General features: G+C 51.2%; 1 protein-coding gene across 1 annotated transcript; it reads right to left on the bottom strand.

Annotated features, from left to right (window-relative positions):
- Positions 1-6558: 6558 nt before the first annotated feature.
- SCN2B (sodium voltage-gated channel beta subunit 2) lies at positions 6559-16880 on the bottom strand. The gene is made up of 4 exons (XM_069468881.1): positions 16811-16880; positions 7891-8057; positions 7448-7658; positions 6559-6758 (listed from the first exon to the last, which is right to left on the bottom strand). Exons 1-4 carry the CDS (start codon positions 16878-16880, stop codon positions 6559-6561), a joined length of 648 nt encoding a protein of 215 aa, XP_069324982.1.
- Positions 16881-22397: the final 5517 nt, after the last annotated feature.

The following is a 22397-nucleotide window of genomic DNA, read 5'->3' as shown; positions in this document are numbered from 1 at the left end:
AGAATGGGACAAGTCTAATCTTTCTCCCTGTGGCCACAGCCCAGGCTACTGTATTGGCCAACTGCTGTGATACCCACTTCCCCTCCTGGCCGAACACACACTCTTTCTGCCCATCTGCCCACAGGAAAGGCTCTCAATATGCTGAAGCAAATAGTTCCTAGTGCCTTTGCCACCTGTTCACAAGGAATATGTCCCAGTGAGACGCAGAGGCAACTGTGGTTGGGATAAAGGTGACTTCACCAGGGCCATAAGGGAAAGCCCCTCCCATGGAATCTCAAGTAGCCAAGATGAGCGTTCAGTGTCCACTTGTCCTCCCCTCCCCAACACCTTCTGGACTCTCAAGGTCATTGTAGCAGAGAAAAGGAAAAGCAGCCTCACCAGACACCCATTCCCCCAGCCCCGGCTCATCTATTCCCACCACCTCTGTCCCCAGATGTCTCTGTCTCCCTTGTCTCCTAAGCTAGACCCCACTGACCTCCCCTACAAGTCTGTGTGCTGTGTCAGGACGCCAGGATGTGGTTCTCAGCTGGGCTTTCTCCCCCCAGACCCTCTGGAGTTCTCATCCACTGTGTGTCCGGAGCCCATGCTCAGAAGTGGCTGGCACCCGGGACATCAGCATGGGAGCAGGCAGCCAGGAACGACTGGAACCTGGTGGGCTTCGGGCTGAAAGTCTGTGGGAAGGGTGGGGGACAGCGCTACCGGGCTCTCTGAGAAGGGTTCCTGTGGGGCCCTTCCAGCATGGACCTTCTGAGCCCCCAAAGAGCATATGGAGAAGGCCAGGAAATCCCGTGGGGCTCACCCCTCGTCCTGCCTCCGCCTGCCCAGACTGCATCCCACCAGGCTCCTCTCATCTGAAATTTTTTCCATGCTATCCCCCACCCCTGCAAGATGGGAGGGAGATAAGTAGCCTAAGAGGGTCTGTGTACAACCCAACACGAGGCAAGTCACACCAACAGTGTGGGGGGAGACAGGACTCTGGGAGCTAGTGGCTAAAGGACCTGAGTCTTCTCGCCCAGGGACATCAGGTCAGCCCAGGGAAGGCCTTTACCGGGGAAAGAGAGACTTGGATTCCAGTCCTGGCTCTGTCATTAGCCAACTATGTGACTTTGGATAAATCACCTTCCTCTCTGAACCTCAGCTTTGAAAACTGAGCCCTTAAGGAAGCGCAAGTGCTTCTTTTAGATCAACGCAGGCCCAGCTGGCGAGGGTCAGGGCAGGAGCCTGGATGGTATGTACTGCTGTGTCGAGCATGAGGCCCGGTGCCAGCTGTGGGCTGGGAGAACAGCAGCCCCCGAGCCTGATGCGAGATCCTGTCTTTGCGCTTCATTCATCCTGCGGCCTTAAGCAAGTCACTTCCCTGTTCTGGCCCCGGGTTTCCCCTTCAGGGCAGCGAGGAGGTTTGACCAGGTTTTCCTTGGGGTCCTCCCATCTCTGATGTTGCGAAGGTTTACTCTCCCACCCCACTCCTTTTGGCAGCCAGCCGTGAGCAGGCCGATGGCTGTCCCGCTGGGGTATCCCATGGGTGGGAGGAGGCTCCAGTGGGAGTTGGGAGGCTCTTGTACAGGTGCTTCTACTTCAGCTGAGGGGCGTAGGAAACCAGTGACCAATAATCCTGAGCACCAGGGAGGGAGCTAGCCCTTTCCCCACAAGGCAGCTCATTCCACAGTCAAAATCACCCTACCCAGCCCCAAGCAGACTGGGCCAAAGAACATCAATCAAGGGGAGGCGCCTGAGCCACATCCAACTCTCCCAGAAGCCAGGCCCAGCTCGCGTTCTCGCTTTTTGGAGAAAAGCCCAATGAGGAAGATGCTGCTGCCCTGGCCGGATATCAGGCGCCTGCGTCTACCCGGGAAGGAACCAGCCAGAACCCCTGGTGCCTTCTGCTCGGTCCACATTTCCTGCCCCAGTGTCCCTATCTGTTAAGTAGAGAAGCACCCTCCCTGACGTCCCATCCTTGGAAGGACTCAGAGGCTCCCGGGGACAGACATCTTCTTAAAACAAGGGATCTTTGGTTTTGTTAAGTACCAGCCACCTTTGTTTAATGCTACCACCTCCTGTCTGCCTTCTAAGGTGGCAGCTGTAACCCTTGCAGGCATTAGGACTACCCGTCAGGACCCTCCTGGAATATTCCCGACCACTAACTGCTGGTGAAGGCTCCAGGTCACTGGGGAGCAGATGGAAATGAGAGAGAAACCAGGAGAAAAGTAGGAACCAACTGCTTAAGCATTTCCTTGCCATTCAGCAAATTGAGGCTTTTCTTGTCTGGCAAGCCTCCTCGACTTGTGTGTTGTGTGTGTGTGTGTGTGTGTGTGTACGTGTGCAAAAAAGAGAGAGAGAGATGCAAAATGCAAAGAGACAGAAGAATGGGGAGCAAGAGAGAAAAAGGGCAGAGTGGGTCCTGGATAGTGACACCCCTAGCCAGGGGGGTGGCTTTGGTCCTGAACTTCTTAGGGCTGATTCGGCAGCACATACATAGGATCCAGCAGTATGTAGATGGGAGAGGAGTCACCTGACCCTTCCCGCCAGCCACCTTCCTGCGTGAAGTTACACAAGGACAGACTCTGTCCTCTGTTTTTCCTGAGCCTGGAGCAGGCAAGAGAGACGTCTGTCTAATCAGAAACAGGGAGCAGATTCCGTCCACAGAGAGAATAGGCCATGTCCACATAACAGCCTTGGGGGCTTGCAGGATTGTCTTCATCGCAGAAATAATCAAGAGCCCACCAAGAAGTAGGTGTTCAGCCACCCTGTCCCAGGGTGCTTTCCACAGTGGGTAAAGTCCCCAGGGGCTTGGGGAAGTCAAAAGGATGAAACATCTGTCAACAATAATGAGGATGACCTCATCCTTGTGAGGCAAGAGCTTTGAGGGCCTTCGGTGGTGGCGATCTGGAGTGCAATGGGGTTCCCAGGAAGGGAGGCCAGAGGTCAAGATCCTGGCCAAGCTTCCCCCGACCCGGCCCTGCAACCCTGGATAAAGCCACACGTGAGGGCTGTTCGGGGGAGACCGTCTGTTTATTGTCACCAATAGATCCCAGGAATAAGACAAACTGCAAAAGAAACTCAGTCTGTGCCCAAAAGCAGACACATGCAGCAATCGGGTCGCAGAGGGCCATTTAAGTTTCTCTCCCCTTCCAACCACCCCTTCCAAACCACTACAGCACATAAAACCTAGAAAGTGCATAAGTAGTTGGGTTTCCCCTCCAAGCGCACAAAGAGCAATAAGGACATTCATTCCAGGATTTGCCTTTGGTGAATCAACTCAAAACATTGAGAAGTGATTACACCTCCCCCCCCACAATGTAACTTTTGGGGCGGGTGAAGTGAGATGTTTTATATTTGTATATATAATATATCTATAGCTCTATATATAGACTATGTACAATGCATCAGCAAGCTTCAAAACAGGAAGACATCAGCAAGAGACAAAGCAAGAGACACAGGCTGCCTATCCTTAAGACAAGTAGGAAGGAAAATTTCTTGATTCATCACCTGTTAACTGCACCAAGCCATTCCTGTTGGCCTGGGACTATCCTTTTGGACCTGGCCAGTATTTTCAATTGTCTTTCTGCTTAACCTGACCTTGTAAATATTTACCAGCCCAACCTCCTGAAGGAGACTCACAGAGAGAAATATGGATCCAATCAGCTTTTCCTTTTTATAAATTGGGAATAACTGGGATGAGTCCATAGCTAGGGGCGGATACCTATTTCCAAAGCCAGTTCCAAGGCACCTCAAGGCATTTCAGTCCTGAAAAATTGTGCTTTGTTCTTATAAGCTAAATCCCATGGGTTAGCCAGCCTGTCTCTCTTTGCAGTGGCCCTTAATGAGGAGGAGGAGAAGACGGGGGGAGGGTACTGAGAGACCTGGGAGAGGCAGGGGCGGTGGAGAAGCCAGCAGACTGGAACCAGCAGAGCACAGTGGTGAGAACATGCAGCCAGAAGTGGGGCTCGAACCCCACGGTGCAGGAAGAGGAAAAACTTGTCGGCATAAGGTAGTTAGAAAGCAGGGTAGAGAAATGCCGCTGTGGAAACGTCTCCCTGGTTTTCCACCTCTACTCACAGACGCCCCATTCTGCTCCCAACCTCACCGCCCTGGGGGAGGCAGCTCTGTGAGACCCCTGGAGGAGACTCCAAGAGGCTCGAGAAGAAAGTACATCCAAGGGCAGGGCCAGCACCTGGGCAGACACAGCTCCTGACCCAGCCCCGTCTATCGGAGAGGCATTGCTTTCCTTGGGCCCCACTCCATCAGGGCAGAGAAGGAAAAGACCCCAGAAGTCCTGGGCTTCTTGATGGAGAGTTAGGACTTCTTAGAATGAAATAGGGAATCTTGCAAATAATTCCCCCAAATGTTATGAGTCCTGCAAAAAGAAAAAGTTCCCAATATCAGCACAGATCCTCACTCATCCTGGGAGAGGAGGGCACTTAAAGGGTGACCAAAAAATGAAATCTGCAAGCTGCAGGAATGTATACAACCACCCTGGGTCTCGGCTGGCATGAGGTGCCCACCACCCACCTCTCGGCCCCCAGCTGGTCAGCTCAGAGGATGGGCAGTGTCCACCTGCTCCAGGCGTCCTGGTGGCTTAGCCCACCCCAGTTGGCAGTGTGTTGATTGGCAGTTAGGTACTGAGCTGATGAGTGAGAACTTTCAGAGGGGCTGGGCTCACCTCACCCAGGTGATATCAGTCTGGGTGCCCATCTCCCCTGGTCCCCCGTGCACACGCTGCATGGCCTCTGCACTCTCACCCCTGTTGTATCTTCCTTCTTTCCTCCCTTCCCAGGGCCAAGACTCTAGAATCTCTTCCTTCCCCCCAACTCTAGCCCTGGAAGCAGTGGCTGCAGAGGTGGAATTAGATGCACCAAAAAGTTAATCTTGGTCCCTACTTCCTACGATGCTGACCTGGCAGTCTCCAACTCTGTATGGCTTTGTGTGCATCCTAGCACCTGGCACGGTGCCTGGCACATAGCAGATGCTCAATAAATGGTTGTTGAACTGAAGTGAATTAAGCGGAACCTCCCATACACTATTGCTCTCTCCCCAGATTGGCCATCTGATAGGCAGAGGCAGGATTGGTCCCTGAGACTGTCACAGTCCTGTTTCCACTCTCTTTCCCCAGACTTGTTCCCTGCCCTGGGCACCTAACTCCCTGAGCAGGGGCAGGGGTGGGGGTGAGCTCTGGGAAGGCTGGGCCATGCTGGGGCTTTCCCGCCCCTGTCCTCCCTCCTCCTGGTCCAAGCCCTGAGAGGCTCCTGGGAGAGGTCAGGGCTGGGCGAGCCCACCCTTCACCTCACAGGGAAAGCTATGGCTCTGTTGATTCAGACTGGAGATGGAGGAGCCAGAGAAGAAAGCAGGACCCTCAGTATCTGTTGGTTGGAACCTCAGTTTCCCCACCTGTAGCATAAGTGACTTAGCTAGTTGATCTCTGAGAGTCTTCCAACGCGGTATTCTCTGAGTCAGCAGTTTCTGTCTCTGCCTTTCTCCCTCTCTCAGGCTTAAACAGTTCCCTTGGAATGTGAGTGTGGTGGCAGTGAAAGTTGGCTCCCCACAGATGCGACTTTGGTCCCCTCAAAGGGAGCTGTGGGCAGGGGAGCGTGGAACATGGTTGCAGATGGAACAGGGCTGGCTGCAGCTCTCGGAGGCTCCAAGGCCTCCCCTCCCCATTGCCTCGGGCCTTCCCTTCCCTGCTGTCTGGCCCACAGCCAGCTGGAAACCCCACTGAGGGCAGCTGAGAAAGTCCACACTGAGGGTGGTCTACACAAACCCCGTCTACGTGGAGCCCCACCCCTCCTGTCCTCAGCTGACTGTGAAACTGGTCTCCTGTTGGTGGTACCGGTGGTGGAACGTGACCCCTACCTGGAGCCGTTCTTCCAGCACTGTCCTCACCAACAGTCCCAAGGGACTAGCAGCCAGCAGAAGCCAGAGGAGGCTGCTGGCCATGGAAACGAGGCCAGAACAGAGCTCCCTGGGCCAAGGCCCCAGCCCTGGATTTCCTTCTGCGCCCTGGAAATGCCTAGTCATCCCCTTAACATGCCTCCCCACCCCCAAATTTTAGGGACCCATCACCACCCCCAGCCTGATGGGGCTGTTCTGGGAGCAGCAGGAGGAGCACAGCGATGCCACCCCCGAGGCCTTCATGAGGCAGCTCTGGTCAGCACAGGACAGCCCTCCCCTCCCCACCAGGTCCTCTCTGAAGCCACCACCAGACCAAGCACTGGGCAGGCTGGACAGCCGGCCTCGTCCCCCACCACTGCGCCTCCTCCCCTTCCCTCTGGGGACCCTCACACACGCCTCCTGCCTCCTCTCGAGGACTGGCAGGTTGGAGCCCCTTCTCTCCTCTCCCCAGGGCCCACACGTCCCAGATGCCATGGCAGGTTTCTCAGATGGAAGAGAGGTGGTCGCTCTTGGTGCAGGGTGGGGGATACGAAGTGTGAGGTTCAGGATGCCCCCGGCTGGCCCTGGGGGTCTTGGTCCAAGGGAAGCACACCAAGAGAGGGCAGGCAGGGTCACTGTACAGGGCGGAGAGTGGGAGGAGACAGGACACAGGAGGCTGCAGGGCGGCTGCCGCTACTTGGCGCCATCGTCCGCGTTGCCCTCGCCGTCGGTCTTGCCCTCTTCCTCCGTCTTCAGGTCGTCCGTGCTCAGCTTCTGCTCTTTTTTCCTCCTCACGCACTTGACCACCATCAGCACCAAGATGACCACAGCCAGGAAGCCCCCCACGGACGCACCCACAATCACTGCCACCGTGGAGTCCCGCTCGGGGGGCTCTGGAGAAAGAAAGGAAGCAGAGCCACTGGGCACTAGGGCTGAACAAGGGGCCCCCTGCTCCCCACAGCATGCGTGGGGTGGTCCCGACTTTACTCTCCTCCAAGGACAGGACTTTTGTCAAAGCCAAAAAGCAGCCCAGGCGACTGACCTCTAAGCACTCCCACCCTAAAACCTCAGGGCACACAAAGCCCCCAGAAGAGGCAGTATAATGGAGTATTTACGAGCATGGACTTTGAGATCAAACAGATCCATTTTGAGTCCTGATTGTACAATCTATGAATTGTGTGACCTTAGGCAACTTATCCTCTCTAACCCTGGTTTCCCCGTCTGTAAAATGGGGATAATAATAGTGCCTCCCTCATGAGGTTTTTGCCTGGATGAAATAAGATCACACATGAACAGAGTTTAGCCCTATAAAGACTGAGATATGGTAAGTGCCCGGCAAATGAAAGCTGCCATTATTATTGTTAAGGTGTGATCACCATCAATATGACTACCAGGACTCTCTGGGACATGTTGCAGGTGCCCAGGGATGAGAGGGAAGAGCGGGTGCCTTCCACCCAGCACACGCCGTCGCTCCCAGCGCCAGGAGGGTGCAGCCTCCCCAGCGGCCCTGGGCTAATACCATGGAGAGGGGGGTGGGTGGGAAAGATCGGGGTCCCCACAGCAGCTGCTCCCCACCCCTCACCTTCCATGAGGACCTGCAGGTAGATCTTGCCGTGGCCACGGTGGCGGTCGGGCGGGTTCATGATGTAGCAGTTGTAGATGCCCTCGTCCTCCAGCTGCACGTTCCTCAGCGTCACTGACACATCATACTTGCTGGGGTTCCCCGAGAACTCCACGCGGTCTCGGAACCGCTCCAGCTTCAGGTTAATGATCTTCATGCGAAACTGGAGGAACTGGGGAGTGGAGCAAAGGAAGGACAGTGGGGACACTCCCTCCTCCCCTGCACCCATTTACCAGGGAAAAGAGGCAGTCACCTCCCGAAGGGCCACCCAGGCACAGCAACACACCTTGTGCCAGAGCCCTCTGGGGCAGACAGCCCAGCCAGAGGCCTCTGGGGCGCTGGCCCGGTGCAGGGGCAGGCGGTGGGAAAGGGGCCTCCTCCCACGCCCCCACCCCAGGACTCACCATCTCCTCAGAGCAGTTACTACACTCCTGGTAAGTCCAGTTCAGGGAGAACTGCTTGTGGTTCACTGTGTAGCAGGAGTTGAAGGTGCAGGGCAGGCGGGCATCAGAGCCATTGAGGACATGGAGGGTGGTAGGTACTGTGACCTCCATGCTCTGCCCTGGTGGCACTGCAAACAAAGCCACAAGCTGGTGAGGGTTCTTGCCGACAGGGCCAGGGAGAGGCAAGCCTCTGTACTTGGTGGGGAGTGAGGCAGAGCAGAGCTGTGGGCAGCAGCTGGGTTCCTTATAGCCACAGTCAGTGAGGGGGTGGGGGGGAGTGGGCACAGCACCTAAGGGCCCCAGATGTGGCAGGTGGGGTGGAGAGAGACCAAGTCATCGGTCAAGCAGGGACAGCCAAATGACCCCAAGCCTTTCCCAGAACCACTGCCAGGCAGCCCCTCCACCTGCCCCAGACCTGCCAGTGCCACTTGCTAGCTAAAGACCGGGGACAAGGGGCTTCAGTCTGCTTGCCTCCATGTCCCCTTCCTCTGCACCACTGTTAGCCACCTGTGCTAGGCCAAAGCACTTCCAGCTGAAACCGCAGGGCCCTGCATGGAGCAGGCAGCCTGAAGACAGAGGGAGATTCAGAAGGCCACACTCTCCACAGCCTAGGGACAGAGCAAAGCTGTGTTCCCAGCCCAGCCCAGCCCCCTTACCTTCTCCAGGCTTCTGACAGGCAGGAAAGAGGGCAGATGAGCCGTGGGAGGGAAGCGGTGCCCCAAAAGAAGAGGCACCATTCCAAGCACCAGCTGTTGGGTCTACAGGGACAGGAGTCCCTTTTAGAAATGTCAGGCCTGGAGACACCACAGCAAGGAGCTGATACAGGCTGGCAGGGTGGCAGGGTGGGAACTGCAGGCTCCGTGGAGTCCTTTGAGGAGACCTGAGAGCTGGGGCTGAGAAAGGGCTGTCCCACTACCACTCTAGGCAGGGCAGAGTCTACAGGGAGGCGAGCAGGGTGCCTGTGACGTGACATCTGAGGGCATCTACTCTTAAGGTCATGTGAACACCTCCTTAAATGTCACACCCTAGCCACCTCACTGGACTCACTCTAGCCCTGGCCTTATCTCCAAGATTTCTCTGCCAATATTGTCAAAACTTTATCTCAAAATATTAGTTTTCTGTATGGAGGATAAATAGCAGTGTTCTGCATCATTCACTCACTCATTTACCAAATATTTGCAAATCACCTACTATGTGCCAGGTGCTTAGTCTAGGCCCTGGGGGTTAACTGCTGTGAACAAGACAGGCAGAGTCACTACATTATGAAGCTTCCATTCTGGGGACGGGCATGTCCCTATTCTGGGGACAGACATGAACAAGGAAAAAACATTGAAATTGTAGGTAGCGATGCATGATTACAAGAAATAAAGCAAAGGGTGCTGGTTACATAGGGTGCCCAGGGAAGACTGCTCTGAGGGGGTGACACTCAGGCAGCACCTGCCTAAAGAAAGGGAGCCAGCCGTTCGCAGTTCTGAGGGAATCGCGTTCCAAGGCAGGGGAGGATACGGAGCGCCCAGACCCAGTGGCGGGAATGAGCTTCATGTATCTGAGGCAGAAGGAGCACAGTGGCCAAAGGGGCGAATGATGAGACCTGCAGTCAGAGAGGTAGGCAGGGACCGGGTCACCAAGGGCCTTGCGGGCCAGAACACGGAGTTAGCAGCTTATTCTTCTGGGCATGATAGGAAGTTACTACAGGGATTGCGGGTGGAGGACGCAGCTAGGAGGCTGTCCGGGCAAGAATTATGGCTGCTGATATGGGAATAGCATAGACAGGGGATCTGATTAGACGTGAGTTCAATCCCAGCTCCGGCGTCAATCCACTGTGAGAGCGTGGGCAGGCTCCTTTTGCTCTCTGAGCCCCAGTCTCCCCCTCTGTGAAACGCAGATGATGACACCTACCTCTCAGGCTTGTCACGATGATTAATATAAGCGGTACGTGCTCAGCAAACGGTAGCTGTTATTATCCTAAATTCTATTCAAGTTCTACCTTGTATACAGGAAGGGCTTTGTGGGCCTGATGGCACCTTGGCGACAGACCCCTCAAGCCAGTTCCTTGGAATTCCCCCAGATCTGGCAAACACCCAGGCCTGCAGGGCTCCTGTTTTTCAAACTGATTTGTTGTGCAAAGCTGCTGAGCCCTGCCCCAGAAGCAGCAGCCCAACAGCCTGCAAGCAGGGAAGTCAATCTCGGTTCAGAGCCTCCTGCTCAGCCCAGGAGGGTGAGTGACCAGGGCAAGTGGCAGGACTTAGGAACAGGAGATGCTCTGAACTGCTCTAGATGGAGGGATAGGCTTGCAGACCTCACCTGCAGGGCCGAGGAGTCCAGGTGTGCATTTAAGTGCTCATTAGGGTAGTACCAATTGGGGAGGCTGAGTGGGCCCTGCCAGAAAGAACAAAGCCCAGTGCCCGGCACCTGCACTTTCACAGCCGTCCTGACAGCGCCTGGCCCAGTGCCAGGCCAGGGGGAGGTGTGCAGAAAATGCCAACACCACCCCCACGCTGCAGAGGCTGAGAGATCTGAGAGAGGGCGCTGACAGCAGCTTGTCCCGAGCTGACCTCCCATCCCAGGAGTGCTCTGTCGTTCTAGCCCCTTCCCTTGGAAGGTCTGCCACCTTCCCACGCACCGCCCCCCCCCCCATCACCACCAAAAAAAAATAAGCGGCCTGTGAAGCCTGGCTGCCCCTCAGGGTCGCGGTCCTCCGCGGGCCTGTCCCACCCCAGCCCAAGGCCGCACTCTGGCTTGGAACTTAAACCGCACCATCTGGAAGGGGACAGCAGCACCCTGCGGCGGGGAAGGGCAGAGCAGAGGGAGTGCGGGCCGTTTCTGGCTGGAGGGAGCGGGACGGACAGGTGCAAAGCGGACTCCCCCGCGCCACCCTGCAGCGCGGCTTCTGCAGAAGACACCATGCGGGGCGCGTGCGCCCCCTAGTGGTCACAGGGGGCAGACGCCAAGTCCCAACTGCAGAGAGGGGAAGAGGGGGAATCGCCGCATCCCAGGAAGCCGGAGCTGGGGCAGCCCCATTGTTCTAACGAAACAGAGGCCAGGGGAGAGAGACACACAGAGAAAGGGGCAAGCTGAGGCCAAAACCGTGGCTCCTGACCCCGATACCCACTTCAGAATCCCAGAATCGGAGGCCTCCCCAGAACCCCAGAGGCTCCAGGCTGACGGGCCTTCATTAAAGATAACGGAACCATTGCTCAGCAGAGTCAGAGGAGCCCGCAAGATCCTGGCCTCCTGATTATCTCTGCTGCCTCAGGAACGTAGCCAAATCCACAGCCAAGGCCACAGAAAGGATTTCATAACAGTCACAAACTCTCACAAGGTACTCACCATGTGCCAGGCACTGTTTAAGCCCTCTACGTATTACCTCATTTAATACTCACAAAAACCCTGTTATCACCTCCATTTTCCAGATGAAGAAATGGAGCACAAAGAAGCTAAATGAATAGCCCAAGTTCGTAAGTGACAAAGCTAGAATTTGAAGCCAGGCTGCCCAGCACCAGATGCGGCTGAAGGGTCAAAGGTAGGTGGGGACGTGATTGTCATTCCAAGGCATCCCAGGGACCAGGTCTCCTGCCATCTACCTGGCAGGTCCAGCCCCATCACTTCCAGCCCCCAGCTCCAGGCAGGCTCGCCAGCAGGGAATGGTCCTTTTTATAGAAGCCTTCATCCAAGGGGAGCCCACAGTCTTCCTGGCTGTCCCACTTGGGACCCTGTCTGGGGCCTGTGTCTCTTGATTGCCAACTCACAGAAAAGAAATGATGTTCAACAGGGCTGTATGAGGATGTAGCTTCTGATCTCAGTTCCAAAACATCACCACCCTCTGTCTCTCCAAGGCGCAACTGGCCCCGCATGCCCCATGTCATCCACTGTTCTAAGTGGCCCACCTTGCAGAAATCATGAAATTTGCTTATCTACCAAACACCATCTCTTGCAGAGACTGGAAGTTAATCTCTTCACTCCTCTTTCCAACCTCACAGCAACCTATGAGGTAGGTTATTTTCTTCTTGGTTAAAAAAACAAAACCCACACAAAAAAAAACCAAAGAATGTCTAAGCAGAGAAATTGTCTCTGGGGGAAGAAGCCCCCACCTCCCAGGTGAGAGTGGCATCCAGCCCGATCTCCTCACCTGCACTGCCTCACCGGCCAGACCCTGCCAGTCCGGTCCATCCCCACGCAGCCAGGAGCAACCCATCCTCATCACTCCACATCTTCCTCGGCTCCCTGCAGTCCAGGCTCCTGAGCATGGCCCCCCTTTGCCATCTGGGAACAGCCTACATCCCAGCCGCATCTGCCGGCTCCCATCCCCCCATGCATCCTTCACTCCAGTGACCCCGGTTCTGGCTTTTTCTGAAAACACTGCCTTCTTCCCCTCCTCCATGCCTTTGCACACGTGTTTGCTTCGGGTTGGGAAGCTTGTTCACCCTTCTGTCCCTGGGGCCCACCCACTTATCCTTCAGGTCCCAGCTCATAAGGCATAGCCTCGGTGACAGTTTCCTCAGTGTTCTTGTTCTTGCCCCAGTCCTGCTCCTGTCTCTTCCACATGACTTGGAGCCACATGACTTGGAACTGCATTGGGGCCAAGACCAGGGCTCTAATGCCCTTATCTTAGGCAGGATAGTTAACATTCCAGTGCCTCAGTTTCCTCATCTGTAACATAGGGGACAATAAGAAGACCTACCTCATAGGGCTGTTATGAGGATTAAATGACTTACTACGGATATAAAGCTCAGTGTGACACCTAGCACAGGCAGCCCTTAAAAGAGTTAAGGGCTATTCTTACTGTCATTATTACTGTTATTGTTATTACAGCACATACAATGTTGTATTATTGGTTTATGTGCCCCTGTTCCTCAAGAGGCTCCGGGGAACTGATTCTTATTCAGCTTGGTATCCCGAGCACCCAGGACAGTATATGGCACATAGTGGGCTCTCAATGAGAGTCTATTGCTACACAGCAAAGGAAACCATCAACAAAGGGAACAGACAACCCACAGAATGGGAGAAAATATTTGCAAACTACCCATCTGACAAGGCCTTAAGAACTAGAATATATAAGGAGCTCCCAAACTCAATGGGAAAAAAATCAAATAATCCAATTTAAAAATGGGCAAAGGATCTGAATAGACATTTCTCAAAAGAAGATACCCAGATGGCCAACAGGTATATGAAAAAATACTCAATATAATTAGTCATCAGAGAAATGCAAATCAAAACTTCAATGAAATATCATCTCACCCCAGTTAAAATGGCTTTCTTCAAAAACCACAGGCAATAATGAATGCTTGTGAGGATGTGGAGAAAGGGGAACCCTTGTACACCATTGGTGGGAATGTAAATTAGTGCAATCACTATGGAGAACAGTATGGAGGTTGCTCACAAAACTAAAAATAGAACTACCATATGACCCAGCAATCCCACTGCTGGGTATATATCCAAAGGAGGGGAATTCAATATATGGAAAAGATATCTGCACTCCTATGTTTATTGCAGCAGTATTCACAATAGCCAAGATCTGGAATCAGCCTAAGTGTCCATCGATGGACAAATGGATAAAGAATATTATATAGCCACAAAAAGGAATGAGATCCTGCTATTTGAAAGAACTTGGATATGGAACTGGAGCACATTATGTTAAGTGAAACAAGCCAAGCGCAGAAAGACAAATCTCATGTGTTCTCACTCATATGTGGGAGCTAAATATTAAAAACAATTGACCTCATGGAGACAGAGAGTAGAATGATGGTTACCAGAGGCTGGGAAGGGTAGCAGGAAGGCAGGGATAAAGTGGGGATAGTTAATGGGTGCAAATATATAGTTAGATAGGATGAACAATATTTGATAGCACAACAAAGTGACTATAATCAACAATAAGTTAGGGTATACTTTAAAATAACTAAAAGAGTGGAATTGGAATGTTCCTAACACAAAGAAATGATAAATGCCTGAGGTGATGGATACTCCAATTACCCTGATTTGATTAATTCACATTGTATGCCTGTATCAAAACATCACATGTATCCAATAAAGATATACAGTTATTATGTACCAATAATTTAAAAATTTAAAAATAGAAGATAGGCTGATACAACTATTAAAATTTTATATATTCATTTGGCAAAAAATAAATAAAATCAATAGATAAATAATCAGCCTGGAAAAATTGGTAATGTTGACAGAAAAAGGTTTATTTGCAATGATATTAAGAGAAGAAAATGTGTTAACAAGAGAAAACATATAACTCAATTTAAAAATGGAAAAAGAATATGGGAAAATCATTAAAAGAAATAAAAAGTCCAGTATGTAATGGCCACATTAAAAGTAGACGGGGAAATGCCAATTAAAATGACAGTAAGGCAAAATATTTTATTAATTTTGGTGGAAGCAAAAGAAAACCCTAATTACTGTTAAAATGGAGGTAAAATAATACTCTCATACTTCGCTTATAGCAATTTTAGAAAATATAATAACTAATGATCTAAAAACAGAAAATATTCCAAAATGGGATGATTTTATTTGGTCAGAAGCTGTTAAAAATTAAGTTGAAATGAAAAATAATTAAAATTTAAAATATTTTTAAAATATATTTTTTAAAAGTCTATTGAAGGGAGGGAAGACACCTTACCCACCATGTCTGAGTCCCTGCCCCAAGCAGCAAATATGTACAGTGGGCTTGAGTGTGACCAGGCTCCACTTTCTGAGCCTCCCCTAACACAATCTAGACTTTGACAACGAGGCCGGTGACCTCAAAGTCAACAGTCTTGAGAAAAACTCTAGGGAAACCCAATCATTCATCGCTTCTAGCTAAAACCTAGTTTCACATTCTTCTGCCATGTGTGCAACCAGTTGCCCACCTCCCCTTTCTTTTTGCCAGCTCTATAGTCATCCCAAGCCCAGCCCTAACACTGTCCCCTCCCTTGTCACTTGTGGCATCCCTCCTCCATCGTGGGGATCTATGCTACTACAACCACCAAAGTTCCATTGTCCACTCAGCCATGGAGTGCCAGGGACGTGCCTCATTACAGCACCAATCAAGGTCAAGTTCAAGGTCCCCATTCCTGCATCCTCCACCACCACCACCTCCCAGCCCCTTCACCCAGACCTCTCCATCCCAGACTCCATCTTCCCCTAAGCCACACCCTAGCCCAGGGCTCCTGGTCCTGGAGCCCCCTTTCTTCACTTAAATACGGCTCTCACCAGGCTGCCTCCCCTCCCCCAAGAAGCTCTCCCTAACTCCTGAGGGAGGGTGCCTGTCCTCCACCCTGGACTTACAGACAGGCCACACAGCCAATTCCCCTTCCTTTGGTCTGCTCTTGAGAGCCTTTGATCAATTCAGTGCAGTCTATATAGCAGTACCATTTCTTGAACGTTGGGGGCAGTAGAGTCCAACGTCAAAGAGAACATGCTGAAGTCCCACACATGGAGTTCAAATCTCAGCTCTCTTTATACTAGTCATGTGATCTTATTGGACAAGTTACTTAATTTCTCTGTGCCTCCTGTTTCCTCCCTGTAACATTAGTATAACAATAGTATCTACCTCATGCCATTGCTATGAGGACTAAACAAGATACACAGTGTGTGGGCTCACGGAAAGCACTCATAAATTAGCCATTGTTGAGCCCAGCTATGTATGTGTCAGACCCCAGACAGGCCAGGCAGTAGGCATTCTCCAGTGCTCCCGTGAGAGAACTGAAGCTCAGAGGGGTTGAGTAACTTGCCTATGGTCATTAAATAAATGACAAAGGTGGCTTTAAACCCAGGTCCGATTCCAAGGCTCATACTCTTTCTACTGTTGTCAACATGCCAAGTAGCTGAGCAAAGCTGACAGGCCTTACCCTGCAGGCTGCCAGGGGCCCTGCACTGCCTCTGTCCAGCAATTCCTGCCCAGCACCCAGCACATCACACCACAGAAAAAGAGACAGAGACTTTGAGATGGGGAATATCCCCACCAACAATCCTTGGACTTTTACCCTCAGTTGCTGCATCAGCAGTAAGTTTAGGAGCAAGCATGAAACTATCGATAAAGCAGGCTTGCAAATAACTTTCTAGCCCACCAAACCCCCAGGAAGTCTATGAGTGGTCAAATACGAAATTAATATTGGAGCCATTTCAAGGCAATCTGTAAGGCTGGGCTGGACAGTTCTGAGACTGGCTTTAAAGGGCCAGAGCCTCGCTCAGCCCATGGTTTTCACTTTTTTTTTTTTTTCCTATTTCCCTAAGTCCCTTCACCCTACCCCTCCTCCACTCCACCTGGCCCAAGCCGGAGGTGCCTTCTCCATCAGTGCCTGGCTCAGCAGGTCTCCTCCCAACCCAGAGATCGTTCCCCAAGCCTGCTTCCCACCTCCTCCCACACACATTCCAACAAATCAGTGGGACCAGGATTGCCAGGAAACCAGACTGACCCAGACTCAACTTTCTGCCCCCAGCTCCTTCGCACGCTCTCTCCTAATACCCTAAATCCACCAGACTCCAAGCATCAAGGCTCGCAAAAGAAGCCCCTTAAGGGAGCACGAAAGCCCAGGACCCCACGTTTGCAGCAACTAGAAAAAAAATCCGTGAAGAGACCCTGCAGATCAGTCTGCCCTCTGCCCACCCCCGCACACGTCCACTTCAGGGAAATCCCGAGAAAAACACCTCCCTTGACTATTTGCACCCCCGGAGCATCACTCAGATCCCCTGACTCAACATTGCTGTGACCAAGTCGTCCCGCCGGCGTTCTGCAGTCCCCAGCTACGTCCCTCCGGCCCCAGCACCTCCCACCCCAAGGACACGGAGAGAAGCGCTAGCAACGTCTTCTTTCCTGTCCCCTGCCCCCATCCGCTCCCAGCTGCGGCTGCACTTCTGAACCCTCGGGGAGCATGCAGATGTGAGTCTAACTTACCCAAAGAGAAAAAGAGACTGAGCCCCGTGAGACTGAAGGCAGGGCGAGGTAGCCAGGCATCTCTGTGCATTTTCAGAGACTGAGATGTTAGTCGGGTGGGCTTAGGGGAGAGCGTGATTAGAGGGGCTGAGGACTACGAGGGAGGAATGGTTAGATGCTAAAAAAAAAAATGCACAGATGTACTTCAAAGACATATACAACATTAAGGAGGCTTTATTTCCATCTCTCTAATATGGCCGGCTTGTATGTAGCGGCTAAAAGCAGAGAGAGAGAGGGAGTGTATAAGGGAGGGAGAGAGAGGGAGAGCGAGAGAAAAGGGGGAATGGAGTAAATATTGTGGTTGGTGGATTTCAAAAAGCAGGTGGGAGGGCATAAAAAAAGTCTTTCTGAAAAGAACAAAATCCTCAGAAATTTTTACCCTCTAAAACAAGAACCAAAGCAAATCTTGCCCTCCTACTACACTTGGATGATTGTTGGATTTAGAAAGCTATCAGAGGAATCCACTTATTTCAAAGCAGCTGTAAGGGAGGAACTCTCTTTTGTCATTAAAGATACTCCCAAAAAGCCCCCCCCCCCAAAAAAAGCGATGCTTGTTTTTGTGTTATTTGGAAAGGGTTCAGGGAAGTGAGTTGGAGAGACTTTCAGGAAGTAATGACTTCCTCATTCTAGCATTTCCACTGGAAACAGAACATGTCAAAGCAGGCTGGTGTAAAAACACCAAAGAGATCTTACAATCGAATGTAACACGAACCTTGTGAGAATCTTGATTCAAACAAATCAACAGGAAAGAGACATTTTTGAGAAAATTGGGAAAAAGTTAAATATGGACTGGGTATTCGATTGAATTAATGAATAATTGTTAATTTTGTCATGTGTCATAAAAATATTATGGTTATGTTCTTTAACATCTTTATCTGTTAAAGATATACACTAGAGTGTTTATAGGTTAGATGATATGAGGACTGAAATTTGTTTTAAAATATTTAAGGAAAAAAAGAGGTAGGAGACTTAGATGACACAGGACTAGATATCATGGTTGATTGTTGAAACTAATCGATGAGTATAAAGGGTTCATCATACAGTTCTCTCTTCTGTTGTTGGAAACTTTTCCTTTTGAAGAAGGAAGAAAAAAATCAGCTAATGTCACAAGTAGGAGAGCCTGGGGGTAGAGTACCAAGGTACCCCTGAGCAGAGAAGGTGACCCCATCCCCCAGTTCTCATGCAACAATCACATGCACTGCTCAAAGGCCATTTATGGCCAGGCACGGTGGCTCACGCCGGTAATCCTAGCACTCTGGGAGGCCGAGGCAGGATCGCTCGAGGTCAGGAGTTCGAGACCAGCCTGAGCAATGAGCAAGACCCCGTCTCTACTAAAAATAGAAAGAAATTATCTGGCCAACTAAAATATATATATATAGAAAAAATTAGCCGGGCATGGTGGCACATGCCTGTAGTCCCAGCTACTGGGGAGGCTGAGGCAGGAGGATCGCTTGAGCCCAGGAGTTTGAGGTTGCTGTGAGCTAGGCTGACGCCACCCCACTCACTCTAGCCTGGGCAACAGAGTGAGACTCTGTCTCAAAAAAAAAAAAAAAAAAAAAGGCCATTTACGTACCAAAGAAGGAGCAACTAATATTTTTGAGCATTAACTCTGTGCCAAGCACTTTACATGTGATATGTTAATTTAATCCTAACCCTGGGATAAGTGATTTTTTTGTTTTGTTTTTCTTTCTTTTCTTTTCTTTTCTTTTTTTTAAATTGCAGATGAGGAAACAGAGGCTCTTAGGGCTCAATCCACCCAAGTTGATATATGACAGTTAGGGGCAGAGTCAGTGTCAGGATTCACACCCAGGTCTCCATGAAACCCTGGGTGTCTCCAGTATGCCGCGTTGCTTACCACCAAGGGAAGGAGACGTAGAGCCTACCCACCCTCAGGTCATTTAGAGAGGCACTGGGAAGAGGAGATTAGCTAGACAGGTAAAGCCGTCAGCTTCTGGGATGACATAGAGAAGGTGCTGAGGGGCAGGAACAAGATGAGAGTCCAGCACAGCGCCTGGCTCAGAGCAGACACCCAATAAACAGGCGGTGAATGACTGCACAGAGGCATGCCCGAATGAATTAATGAATTTGGCGAGGGAATGGGGGAAAGTAGACACCCTGGGGGGGAGGGAAATCTAGCTGAGGCCTCTGAAGCTGTTCTAGGCTGGGGAAGAGCAGAGAGGGCCAGAGCGTCCAGGTAGAGTTGCCAGGAGGCAGGGGGTGGATGGTCTAAGCGCCCTCTGTGGTCATCCATGCCCAGACCATGCAGACTCTGTCCCCAAGTGCCTCTATCACATTGCTAGGGTTTGGCTCCGCTGGCTTATCCAGAGAGCACACACCCCACAGGATGGAACTGCAAGGAAGGAGAGGGGCTTTGCTGCCTGGGGAGAAAAGTGTCCTTCTGTGGCCACTTCCAGGCCCCGGTCCCCACCGCCCTGGGGCTCTGAGGCCTCGTCCACTGTCAGCAGCTCATAGATGTGCCCAGAGGGTTAGACCAGCACAAGCCAGGCCCCAGCTCCAGCCCTGCTGCCAAGTCCCAGGCTGCAGCACAGCCATCCATGCTGCAGCAGACACATGTCAGCCCAGCCCTGTTGCCAGAGATTTTTGGTTTGACGTAGCCGGCCTCCTCCTTTTTTCTTCATGCAGCTGAGGGTGCCTGTGAGGCCCAGAAACTGAAGGAAGCTGTCTACCTACCTTTCTCACTTGGTCTCACGTTGGATCCAGAAGCTTCTATTTTGGAGGCATCTGAGTAAAGAAATGGAGCCAGAAGTTCCGCTTCTATCCAGAATTCAGCTAAGAGAAACCAGGTATCCTGACTTAGAACAGCCTTTGTCCAATTTAGCCCTCAGAAACAAGGGTCAGTAGGAGCCAGGTCAAGGCCAGGGCCCTGGCAGGGTTGGAGGGCGAGGAGACAAGGGGAGAGTAACCCCATAACCCACTTGGGCCTCCAGATGCCCATTTGCTCTGAAAGAGTGAGCCTTCCTCAGGAGCCAACAAAAGCCTGGGAAGCAGAAACTCAGAGGTGTTTTGCAGAGTGAAGACACTAGTATCAAAGCTGGGCTTTGGGGGGAGTGAAGCCCTATGGTTTTGGCATTTCTGCCCAGTGCCATTTATCACTGAAGATTTTATTAGACAGCACTCAGTTACCTATGCTGCTGGGAGAAGCAGTGTTCCGATAACCCAGTAGAAGGTAGTTTCCTTTTGCCTTTGGAATGCCTAGCTGAGGCTATAGAGAGCCTCCCTAGTTACATTTATTTGCCTTTTAGAGCCTCACTTCTCAAAGTGTGGTCCCCAGACCAGCATCGTAGGTGTCACCTGGGAGCTGGTGGGAATTGCAGAGTCACAGGCCCCACTCCAGTCCCAAGGAATCAGAATTTGCATTTTTAACAAGATCTTCAGGTGATTCTTGAGCAATTAAAGTTGGAGAAGCGCTGCCTTCAGCCAATATTAAAAGGTTTTGCATACTATGAGCAAGGGGCAACAGAAGCTAGGTTCAGGGGCTCAGGGAGAGGGGAGTGGTCAGCAGAGCACACAGCAGTCTGCTCACGGGTTGCAAGGCAGGGATTCAGGTCACTCACCTCTCTGCTCTGCCCTGTACCCTTTTCAAGCCATTCCATACCAGGCGAGGTTTCTCTGACCTGACATCCAGCTTCACATCTCTGTGTCTTTGCCTCTACAATTTGCTTTTCTAGGAAGGCCCTTCCTCTCTGGCCTGCTCAGCAAGCTCATAGTCTTTCTTCAAAAGTCTGCTCCAAAGTCACCTACTCCTGATCTAAATACCTCTTCTCTCTGTGCTCCTGTAACCCTGGGAACATTCACTCATTTATCAGTCAAGTCTCTCATCCAGCAAACCCAGATATCTGGTTAGTAGCCCCTACGTGCCAGACATTGGGCTAGAAACTAGAGACCCAGAAATAAATGAGATACAGCTAACTCACTGAGAGCTCACATTCTAGATTGGGAGATAAATGTATAAACTCACAATACAGCATGACGAGCACAATCCCACCCACACAGGAGGTATGGGAACCAAGATGCACCCAGTATTGCTTGGGTCTGTGCTAACAGAATCAGAGGGTATTGTCATTATTTACACACCTGACCTCCCCAACTAGTAACTCTCTAAGGACAAAGATTGGATTTTATTCTTCTGAGCATGCGCTCGGCCTCTACTGATCCTGAGTGGATGAGACTGAATGAATGTCTATTTCACATCCAGATCCAGAGAAAGGGCAGAAATTCCATCGGCCTGACCTTGCCCAGCCAAGGTGTGGTAGAACTGGGACAGGGAGCCAGGCCCAGCAGCTCCCCGTGCATACGGTTCCCCTCCGCTCCCTGGGAACTTCATTCAACAAGAGATTGACTCACACGGGTCAGATGCTGCAAGGATTCCAGAAAAGGCCTAAAGCAGGATTTCTAAGAGTTTGAGATCTCTAAGAGAAAATAAAGCATCATACCCATAAAATAATTAGAGGACAATGGAAGATAAAATCTGATCAAGTGTAGAGACATCTAGGAAGATGTGAGAAATAGGAGATTACCCAGGAGGGACTACTCATGAAGAGGCTTCAAGGAATGTCAACTGGGCAGGTAAGAAGGGAAAGGGCATCCCAGGCAAGAATGCACCAAGAGCAAAGACTCCAAAGCAGCAAAGACAAAAATATATGGAGCAGAGTGTTCCTGTCATGAAAAAAAACAAAAAAGGGAAATATGGACGGGCAGACAAGATGCCAGCGGCACACAGAAGGCCATGAACATACGAGGCAGAGTTCAGATAGGTGCCTTTGAAAGTTCTAGGACAGGTATGTTACTATTGCTCTCACCATCTATAAAAGAGGAAATGTCTTAGCTTTCTGAGAAAACTCCAAGTTCCCTTATTTTTTGATGAAGGAGAGCTGTTTTGAGAGTCGGGTTTTACAGAAGTGGTGATGGATTGCCTGACCGCGCTTGAAGAAGACCGGATCGCATCTGCAAACCAGCTGGCCAGAACAGGAGGTCGGTGGTCCTGAGAAACTGTGTTTATGCTTAGTAAGAGGATAACTGGTCTGTGTTGAAATAAAACTTACAACCAAAGCTCTTCGGCTCTAAGTAACTGAGCTAATTCAGTGCCAGCATGACCTCCCCTCACACACGCACACGCAGAGCTAGTGTCTTATGAAAGAAAATTGTCAATGACCAATGTAAACGTGTGAGCATACTCACTAGTCAAGAGGGGGACAAATGGAGTGGCAACAAGGAACAAATGACAAAAGGGCTGGCAGAAGGCTGCGGCCTTTTAAAGTGGGCTCATCTTCTCCTGGTCCCCAGTGGATAGGCTGAACTGTTTTCAGTTCCAACAGCCAAATTCTGAAGCTGCTAGGTTCTCCATTATTCATGGGCGGCCCCACTCCCTCCACCCTTGGGGCTGCTTTCTGGTGGCAAAAGCCTGTGCACTTCTGGAAACCTTCAAATATGGGAGCATCTGGTAGTCTAGAGACCTAAAATACTGCAAACGCAAGTACCAAAACTGCTTGCTAAAGGATCTACGACAAGAATCTCCAGCAGCTTTCCC

Source organism: Eulemur rufifrons, chromosome 6 (assembly GCF_041146395.1).
Source record: "Eulemur rufifrons isolate Redbay chromosome 6, OSU_ERuf_1, whole genome shotgun sequence".
Lineage (NCBI taxonomy): Eukaryota > Metazoa > Chordata > Mammalia > Primates > Lemuridae > Eulemur > Eulemur rufifrons.
The sequence above is the reverse complement of the archived record's forward strand: the minus strand, read 5'-3'. Positions and strand labels throughout refer to the sequence as shown.

Bases quoted from the DNA above. Each gene is read 5' to 3' on its own strand.
- SCN2B (XM_069468881.1), bottom strand. From the start codon at position 16,880: ATGCACAGAGATGCCTGGCTACCTCGCCCTGCCTTCAGTCTCACGGGG. The intron at 7,659-7,890 runs GTGAGTCCTGGG...TCCACTCCCCAG, and splicing joins GTAACTGCTCTGAGGAGATG to TTCCTCCAGTTTCGCATGAA. The intron at 6,759-7,447 runs GTGAGGGGTGGG...TTCTTTCTCCAG, and splicing joins CCTGCAGGTCCTCATGGAAG to AGCCCCCCGAGCGGGACTCC.